The 9,976-nt window shown below is 35.8% G+C and overlaps 1 protein-coding gene across 2 annotated transcripts; it reads left to right on the top strand.

Moving 5' to 3' along the window:
* Window positions 1-137: 137 nt before the first annotated feature.
* On the top strand, window positions 138-8,644 carry NUDCD2 (NudC domain containing 2). Of its 2 annotated transcripts, none has more exons than XM_081035256.1 (4): window positions 138-609; window positions 1,924-1,972; window positions 2,214-2,365; window positions 4,762-8,644. In XM_081035256.1, the coding sequence occupies exons 1-4, from the start codon at window positions 445-447 to the stop codon at window positions 4,843-4,845; spliced, it is 450 nt and encodes a 149-aa protein (XP_080891382.1). In that variant the 5' UTR covers window positions 138-444; the 3' UTR covers window positions 4,846-8,644. The 2 variants fall into 2 exon arrangements, with proteins under 2 accessions (XP_080891382.1, XP_080891381.1); XM_081035255.1 differs by having other exon boundaries at window positions 386-633.
* The last annotated feature ends 1,332 nt before the right edge of the window (window positions 8,645-9,976 follow it).

The raw sequence follows: 9,976 nt of genomic DNA, 5'->3' as shown, positions 1-9,976 counted from the left end.
TCAGCTCTCACCGCGTCCAATTAGGTGGCCTGTGAGTTTAGGCTACCAGCCAATAGGAGACTATTACTGTCTGCCCAATCACTAATAGCGTTGCTCAATTCTAACTTGCAGTAGCAGCATTTGCGCAAGCGCACTTCCTGTCTGAGAAGTTTGAAAGTCTGTATGTGGCGTCATACTGGTAACAGTGCAGTGAGTTCCAGCCTCATTGATTCCAGCCCTGTCCCACCATTCCTTGGATGTAAGCTTTTGTGGATTTCAGTTCTTTCAAACTGGGTCCCGCCAGTGTCCTAAATGGCCATTGAAAGGGAGAAAAACACACACTGAGACGTCAGCTTATATCCCTGCGCATGAGCAGTGACCCCAACGACGAGGCCAGGGCGTGGCCTGATCGTGGAGACTTCGGCGCATGCGTTCAGTTCGCTCGATGCGGCTGCAGCCGGGAGCATGTCGGCCCCGTTTGAGGAACGCAGTGGGGTAGTTCCGTGCGGGACGCCGTGGGGACAGTGGTACCAGACTCTGGAGGAAGTGTTCATTGAAGTTCAGGTGCCGCCAGGCACTCGCGCCCAGGACATCCAGTGCGGCCTGCAGAGCCGGCATGTGGCGCTGGCGGTGGGTGGCCGTGAGATCCTCAAGGTAGCGGCAGGTTGGGGTTTGTGCTCAGTTTCTCCTTAGAAACAGTCTGCACGTTGGTCAAGGTGGCCGGGGGGTGTATGTGTTCTCACCAGTGCCCTTTGGGGCTGGGGCCCACATTTTCCTTGTAAGATTTGTAGTTAAATTCAATGAAGTCGAAGTTAGTTTTCTTTCTAAGATTAGAGTCCCGAGATGTTTGATGGCAGTGTAGTGTCGTGAAGGGAGACGACTTGGTAGGATACGCGGCTCTGCCATTTTTACCAGTTTTGTACCCTCGGGCAAGACATTATTCAGTGTTTCTAAGCCTTCATCCGTAAGGCGCAGCAATGCTAGTGCCGTGTAGGGTTATCTTGAGCGTAACGGTATTCATGTGAATGAAGAGTTCGGGGGAGTGCCTGGTGTGTAATAAGCATACTGCATGTTAGCTATTATTTTATGTGAAAGTGCTATGAGTGCCATAGAGAAGAGGAAGATTCCTGCGAAAGACACTGATTTATATCCACTTGGGTGTTAATGACCTTTCTGAACAGTTGCGCAATTCGTGGTTTCCTGAACAGTGGTTTACATGTACAATTCAAATTTACTTTAGGAGTTCCGATTACTTGGAAATTCTACAATAACTAAGATCTTGGGTGTACATTTAGGCCAGTAGGATTGTTTTGCACAAGGACTGACATTTGGGGAAACACTTGTTTTTTTTAACGTGACGTTGGCGTGTCATTTACTAAAACTTAAATTTGGCAAGTAGCAGCAAATCAAAAAAAAAAATAATAATAATAATGCCAAATTGCCCAAAAAAGACATTGTACCAGTTTTTAAGAGTTTTAAGAGTTTATTTTAAAAAGCATCATTTCTTACTAATTTCATCAGGAGAGCTCTTATAAGTCAGTTGAATTATAAGAGCTCTCCTGATGAAATTAATATAATTCAACTGATAAAGCGTTTCAGGTGTTAATTTCATATTTGGCTAATCAGTCATCAGTAGTATTTATTTCTTCAGCTTCAAAAATTAAGGAACCTTGATCTTTCTTTAGAGAGCCCTGTGTTCTTTGTCATAGTGTTAAGAATATTCCAAGCAGTGTAAACTAGGTTCCATTTCACCCACTAGGAGGAAACCGGGTTGAGCGCCTAGCAATGTGTTCAAATGGTATAAAATATTACCTCCCTATTCTAATCAACTTAAACAATTATATGTGGATTAGATAGGAAATTAGTTAAGTTTTAAATTATGAAAGCTTTATAAAAATTAATGAAATTTCTATATTTTTAGTACCTTATTTGTTTATTTTTCAGGGCAAACTCTTTGATTCTACAATAGCTGATGAGGGAACGTGGACTTTGGGTAAGGGTAACCTACTATACGGTAGATCTTAGCATCTTTTTAAAAATTAATTTTGTCCTGAAACTTAGTATACTGTGTCCCTTATTGTATTGGGCCCTTTGTCTTTGCAGCTTTGGAAGATCTAGTAATAGAAATGTATTGAAAACAATTGTATGTCAAGGTTACCTAATGGTTTTTGAAAATATTAAATGTAATGATGAACTCTGATTTCTTTGTGATTTTTGTTTGTTTGTTTGTTTAGAGGACAGAAAAATGGTTCGTATTGTTCTTACAAAGACAAAGAGAGATGCAGCAAATTGTTGGACTTCTCTTCTAGAATCTGAATACGCAGCTGATCCTTGGGTGCAAGACCAAATGCAGAGAAAACTTACGTTAGAGAGATTCCAGAAAGAAGTGAGTCAAATAAATGCATGAGGATATATAGCTAAACATCTTAAAATCGTAACTATTGTTTGAAATTAAAACGTAAATGTGTTTATAAAAACATTTTAAAATTCTGTAGAGGAATTTTTTAAAGTTAAATGGTTAGAAAAATGACTGCCCTTTCTGTGTATGGATTTGATTTTTTTTTTTAATTTTCTTGAGAAGAATTTGTATGATCATGATTTTGAAGTTTAAATTTATTTAATGTACGTTAGTAATGTGTGAATAAACTCATAAAAATTCAGTGAGTGTAGACTTACAGAATGTAAAAAAGTGAAACTCCCCTTCATCAATATCTCTGCATTCCTTGCCTCTGTCTCATTCTCATCTCATCAATATATATTTGCTTGGTTTGTTTTTAACGTAAATGGAGGCTCACACTGTTTGTATTGTTCATGTTGCTTTTTTAATAATATGTCTTGGGTCTCTTTCCCTACTAGCACATATAGATAAAACTTCTTTTAACTGCTGTAGGGTGTTTTCTAGTTTGAATTTATTGTAATAATTTACTGAGCTATTCCCCTTTTGTAAGATTTATATTTCTCCATTTGTGTCTACTATTTCAAACAAAGATTGTGCTTTCATCTGTGAAACTATTCAAACATTCCTTTAAGATAGATACCTAGGAGAAGAATTACTGGAGCAATAATTAATATATTACTGGAGCAATATTAATATATTACTGGAGCAAAGCTTTGATGGATAATTTCCATCTACATGATTCCCAAATGTATATCTCCAGCATAGACTTTTCTCCCGAGTTTTTGGACTCGCACCTCCAATTGCGTATTTAACATCTCCACTTGGCTAAACAGACATATTAAATTCAACCTGACCAACGTGAACTCCCTAACTTTCCTCCTACATTTGTTCTACCTCTAGCCTTCTCATCACTGTTGCTGGAAACTAGCTGTTCAGACCCCCGCCCGCCCCCCCCCCAAAATTGGGAATCATCCTCTCTGTTCCTGTCCATCTCTCACACTGTATCCATTTTGTCGGGAAGACTTACTGGTACCTTCCAAATATATTCAGAACTTGACCATTTCTCACCACCAGTTCTACTACCACTCTGATCTGGTCTACCTCTAACGTCTCCATTAGTTCCATAACCTTCTATTTGTTCTCTTTACTTCTACCTTGGCCAAGTTACAGTCTTCTCAAAATAATAGAGCAGTCCTTTAAAATGCAAGTCAAATCACATCACTTCTCAGAACTCTCACTCTAGAAAAAGACAGTCTTATATAAGGGTCTTTCTGATCTGGTTTTCCATGATCTCCCTGACCTCTCCTACTATTGTCCCCCTCGGTCATTCTGCTGTAGCCATACAGGCCTTTTTGCTCTTCCTTAAACGTACCAGGCCATTCCAGCAATGCTTTTTTCCCAGAACTTGGCTAACTTCTTCACTGTTATCAAGTCATTGCTCAATGAGCATGCTTTGAGCTTTGAACATCCTACCTGTTTCCCCGAGAATAAGACCTAGCCGGACCATCAGCTCTAATGCGTCTTCTGGAGCAAAAATTAATATAAGATCTGGTATTATATTGTGTTATGTTACAAAGACCCGGTATTATATTATATTGATTATATTATATTATATTATATTATATTATATTATATTATATTATATTATATTACATTATATTAATTATTGCTCCAAAAGACACATTAGAACTGATGGTTCGGCTAGGTCTTATTTTTGGGGAAACACTGTATTTAAATACTGTGATCTCTTCATTTCCTTCATTCTGTCCTGCTTTTCTCCTCCTTCCCTTCCCCCTCCTCTCCCCTCCCCCTCTCGCCCTTAACCAACTTCTAACATATTATATGCCAACTTTTAATACGCTAGAACAGGAATCTGCAAACTATGGCCCATGGATTAAGTCCAGCGCATTACCTGTTTTTGAAGTCTTACGGGAGCGCAGCTCTATGCTCATTTGTTTGTGTGTTGTCTTTCATATAGCAGGAGCAGAATTGAGTCGTTACGACAGAGACTATATGGTTTTCAAAGCATAAAATATTTACTGCCTGGGTCTTGAATAATTTGCTGACTCCTGCTCTAGACAGTGATTTGTTTATCTCCTCCTGTTGGAATATAAGCTCCCCCGAAGCAGGCATCTTTGCTCACTCTTGATTTCCATGTGCTGTAATGGTGTCCTCCAGACAGTAGGAATTCATTAGATGTTTGTTGAAAAAGACTAAAGCCTGGGTAGTGCTTGCTTCAGAGAATTGCTATGAGAATTAAATATGTTAATATATGTATAGTTCTTAGCGTGCTGCCTGGCATACAGGAAGGTCTCAAAAAATGCCAGCTATTAAAATCTATTAATATTCTAGCTATTAACTGAAATTTTTTTCATATCCTTTAGAATCCTGGTTTTGACTTCAGTGGAGCAGAAATCTCAGGAAACTACACTAAAGGTGGACCAGATTTCTCAAATCTTGAGAAATAACAGTTTTTTTGGTTTTGTTTTGCTGCATTCTGTGGATCTTAGCGGATGTTGCCATCTTGATCAAAGGAACAGATTATGTGGTGGAAGAAAAATGTGGATGCCTACAGTTAACAAATTGCAAAATATATTTAAATAATAGTTCTAAAAATTGCATTCAAATGTGATTTACATAGGAAACATCTTAAGTACTGTGGGAATTATTCTGTTGATACATGGTAACTTTTTTTTGGACTTGTTTTTGCTCAGCATGAAATTTTATATGCTGCATTTTACTAATTTCATATCGAACCTATATTTTTATTGCGAAAAAATTAGAGTATAGGTCATGTGAAATGACGGGGTGCCTTCAGACAAAATGAGGTTTTTCTTTCAATAAGTGTGATGCAGGAATAATGTTCAATAAACTTTTCTAAGTAGGAATCCTGTACCCCTTTGTCTAAATACACCAGTTCACACAAGGGAATTACATTACTGAAACAAATTTAAGAAAGGGAAAATCAATCTACAGGTATTTTCTAAGTTAATTTTAGGAGTTGATGAAAACTGAATTAGTATATTATTCCTTGAGAGATGGCTTTATGTCAAGAAACTGAAAAACAGGAATGGCTTAATACAAGAGATTTGGTGAAATGAATATGGATATGGGGTGAGTCCATTGTTAGTGACAAAAAAAATTATGGTCAGTGATTATAAGTCAGTGGCATTGTTTTCCTCATCACTGATCCAGATAATATGGGTAAGAATTGTGTTGAAGTTTTATTTCAGCCTTTTTATCTCCTGTTTAATTAAAAACAAATATATTGTAAGCAATCTCAAGTGTATAGAAAAGTTAAATGTAAAGTACACAGAACTTTTTTTTATTTTCCCTGCCCTGTTTGTTTGCATGTTCATGACAGGATGCCCCAGCATCTCTGAGTACCTTAGTGTGTATTTCCTTGAAAGGACGTGCTCTTACATAACTGCAATACAACCATTAAAATCCGGACATTATCATTGACACCTCGTGACCATCTAATCCTCAGATCTTCATTCCATTCCAGTTTAACTGATGGTTCTAATAATGTCTTTTACAGTAAAATGATCCGGTCAGAATCATGCCTTTCCTTAAGTGTCACGTGTCTGTAAGGGTCTGCTTCAATCTGGAATAAGTCCTCATTTTCCCTAACTTACAACCTTGGCACTTTGGACGATTACAGGCTAGTTTTGTACAACATGCCTCATTGTGAGTTTTGTCTGATATTTCTTCGTGATTAAATTCAGATTACGCATCTTTGGCAGGAATGTTACAGAAGCGATGCTGTGTCTTGCTGCATCTATGATGAGTTAATAATTTCAATTTGTCCTTTTTTTGATGGTGTTTACTTAGATCATTGATTAAGTGATGTCTGTCAGTCTTCTCCATTGTAAAGCTATGCTTTTTACGTTTATAATTATTTTGTGGAAGGTAGTTTCAAAATTTTACTACCTTGTTTCTCATAAAACTTTCATTTTATATTTTTATAGACTCATGATTTCCTTTTATTTTGTGGGTCAAAATCTATTATTCCCATTACTTTGATGCTCAACATTTTTTTCAGTTTGGCCAGTAGAAAGAAGACCATTATTATAGGTGGCTTCTATGTCCTTTTGATATGTCCCCATCATTATTTGAGCAATTTCTTACTTTCTGGCACAAGGTACACAAGGCTTATTATGCTTTCTCTGCCCTAGCCCAAGAATCAGTCTTTTTTCCAAGGAGTCCTGGTTCTTTTTAGTGGATAATGGTTTTTAGAAGTCAAGATCTACGTGCTACTGTGTTTCCCCAAAAATAAGACCTAACCGGACAATCAGCTATAATGTGGCTTTTGGAGCAAAAATTAATACAAGACCCCGTCTTATTTTACTATAATATAAGAACGGGTATAATGTAATGTAATATAAAATACCGGTTCTTAAATTAATTTTTGCTCCAAAAGACATATTCGAGCTGATTGTCTGATAGGTCTTATTTTTGGGGAAACGGTAGTGAGTAATTCCTATTGATGTGTATATATAATGCATACATTTACCTCTATTTATTTCTGTATATATGTATTGAAAACCATGAGTTCACACATAAACTTTCTTTTCTACTCATGGGGTTTATTATTGTTTTCTCCTGTTCTATACTTAGAACTCTTTTCAATAACAGTGAGAGACCTGGTTCCTGTTATCCTTTATATATTTGGGTCCCTATTCTAGTCCGTCTCCCCACATGAATACCTTCTTCACTCTGTTCAGGCTCGAAGATCGTATGCCAAGCAGTGATACCCTTCTCAACTGCTTGGACCCTAATACCCCACTCTGGGCCACGGCAGCCCATCCACATCCTTTGGCAAGATGTCTATCTTGTTCAAGTTACCTAATAACTTTAGGAATAAATGGCTGGGAAAGAGGCTTTTTTCTTTTAATTGGCTTCTCATTTTGATATTTAAAAAATTATATTTTGAATAAACATACAGTAAAATTAACTTTGTAGTTTTGTGATTTTTAAAATGTATAAATATGTTATCTCCAAAATCAGGAGATTTAACAATTAGGTTACTACAAAAGTCCCTTCATGCTAGCTAGATCTGTCTTCAATAACTTCACGTAAATGGAATCGTGTAATCTTTTTTAAAAACAGCTTTACTGGGATAATTTATATACCATACATTTTACCCATTAAAGTGTATAATTCAATGTTTTTAGTATATTCATGTATATTCAATCATCACCATTGGCGATTTTCATTTTCATTATTTCAAAAGAAACCCCATACCTTTCAGCTGTCATCCTTCTCCCACTTCCTGCCCCAAGCAACCACCAATTTGTTGTCCATCTCATAGATTTCCCTGTCCTGGGCATTTCATATACATGGAATCATAACATGTGGTCTTTTGTTTACTGGCTTCTTTCACATAGCTTAATGTTTTAGACGTTCTTCCATGTTATGTGCCAGTACGTCATTCTTTTCGTATAGATGGCAAAATAATCTGTGCGTGATTACCACACGTTTATCTATTTGTCAGTAGATAGACATTTGAGAGGTTTCCAGCTTTCGGCTATTATAAATAATGCTGTTACAAATATTCGAGGACAAGTTTTTATGTGCAGGTATATTTTCATTTCTAGGACTGGAATTTCAAGTTATATGGAAACTTTGATGTTTAATCATTTGAGGAACTGCTAGCTTGTTTTCCAGAATGGCTGCACCATTTTACATTCCCACCAGCAGTGTATGAGAGTTCCACATCCCTGTCAACACTTGTGTCACTTTTCGATTCTCGCCATCCTAGTGGTTGTGAAGTGCTAGCACACTGTGGTTTCTATTTGTGTTTCCCTGATGACTAATTATGTTGAGCATCTTTTCTTGTGCTTGTTTACCATTTGTGTATCTTTTCTGGAGAAACGTTTATTCAGATCCTTTGTCCGTTTTTAAATTGGGGTGTCTGTTTGTTTTTGTTTTGAGTTTTAAGAGTTCTTCATATATTCTAGAAACAAGTTCCTTATCAGATATTTGGTTTGCATATATTGTAGGTATTTTTTTTACTTTCTTGATGGTGTCTTTTGAAGCACGAATTTTTTAATTTTGATGTAGTCTTAATTTGTCATGCTTTGTTGGGTTATGCTTTTGATTTGATGTCTAAGAACTCTGCATAATCCTAGGTTATGAAGATTTTTTTCCAATGTTTTCTTCTAAAAGTTTTTATAATTTTATGTTTCACTTTAGATCTGTGACATTTTAAATTATTTTTTGTATAAGCTGTGAAATAAAAGTGGAGGTTCATGTTTTTACCTATGGGTGGATGTCCAGTTGCTTCAAAATCATTTGTTGAACAAACTACCCATTCTCCATTAAATTGTTTTTGCACTTTTGTCAAAAACGGATTTTAGTTTCTAAACCATTCAGTCTTTCACCATTAAGTATTATGTAAGCTGTAGGTTTTTAGAGATGACCTGTATCAGGTTGAGGAAGTTCTCATCTATTGCTAGTTAGCCGAGTTTCTCACAAGTGAATTTGAATGTTTTCAAAATGCTTTTTTTGTGTCAGTTGATTTGATCATATATATTTATATATATATATACATACATACATACATACATATATATATATGTTTTTCCGTTAGGCTCTTCATGGTGGATTATATTGATTTTCAAATTTTGAACCAAATTGTATTTCCCTCCATCCCAAACTTGGTCATGGTGCACTGTTCAGTTTATATATCTGAATTTCTCTGTTGAGGATTTTTATGTCTGTTCATTTGTGATATTGGTCAGTAGGTTTTTTCTATTATCTTGGTTTGGTATCAGGGTAATGCTGGCTTTATAAAATAATTGAGAAGTTATACTACTTTCTGGAAGAGATTTGTAGAATTTGTGTTAAGTCTTTAAATGTTTTATGGAATTTGCCAGTAAGATTTTAAACAATGGATCAATTTTTAAAAGTAATTATAGCACTTATTCAGATTATCTAATTAAGTTTTGTTACTTCATGTCTTTCAAGGAATTGCTTCTTTTGATCTAACTATGAGCATAGATTTGTGGTTATTTCTTTGGAATCCTTTTAATGTCCTTAGAGTTTGTAGTGGTATCTCTTTCATTCCTAAGATTGGTCATTTCTGTGTTTTATGTCAATATGCTAGAGGTTTATCAATTGCTTTGCTTTTTTCAAAGAACTACGAAGTTTTGTTTTTGATTTTCCCTATTGTTAATTTGTTTTCTGTCATTGGTTTTTTACTCCTCCTTTTTTATGACTTTCTTCCTCTGCTTGCTTTGGTTTTATTTTGCTCTTTTTCTAGTTTCATAAAATGGAAGCTTACATAATTGATTTGAGACCTTTTTTTCTTAATAAAAGCAGTTGACTATTATTCTCTAAGCACTGGTTTAATTGCATTTTATACATTTTTATATTTTCATTTTCATTCAGTTCAAAAGATTTTATTTCCTTGGAGACTTCCTCTTAAAGCCATGAATTTATTTAGAAGTCTGTTGTTTAATTTCCCAGTGTTTGGAGATTTTTACCTTTATCCATCATTGATTTCTAGTTTATGATCAGAGAACACACTTTGTATGATTTCAGTTCTGTTAAATTTCTTAATGTTTAAGACCCATGATACGGTCTATGTTGGTG

Source organism: Rhinolophus hipposideros (genome assembly GCF_964194185.1).
Source record: "Rhinolophus hipposideros genome assembly, chromosome: 23".
Lineage (NCBI taxonomy): Eukaryota > Metazoa > Chordata > Mammalia > Chiroptera > Rhinolophidae > Rhinolophus > Rhinolophus hipposideros.
Note: the sequence above shows the minus strand (reverse complement) of the source record. Positions and strands in the feature narration are given on the sequence as shown.

Bases quoted from the DNA above. Each gene is read 5' to 3' on its own strand.
- NUDCD2 (XM_081035255.1), top strand. From the start codon at position 445: ATGTCGGCCCCGTTTGAGGAACGCAGTGGGGTAGTTCCGTGCGGGACG. The intron at 1,973-2,213 runs GTAAGGGTAACC...TTGTTTGTTTAG, and splicing joins TGAGGGAACGTGGACTTTGG to AGGACAGAAAAATGGTTCGT. The intron at 2,366-4,761 runs GTGAGTCAAATA...CATATCCTTTAG, and splicing joins TAGAGAGATTCCAGAAAGAA to AATCCTGGTTTTGACTTCAG.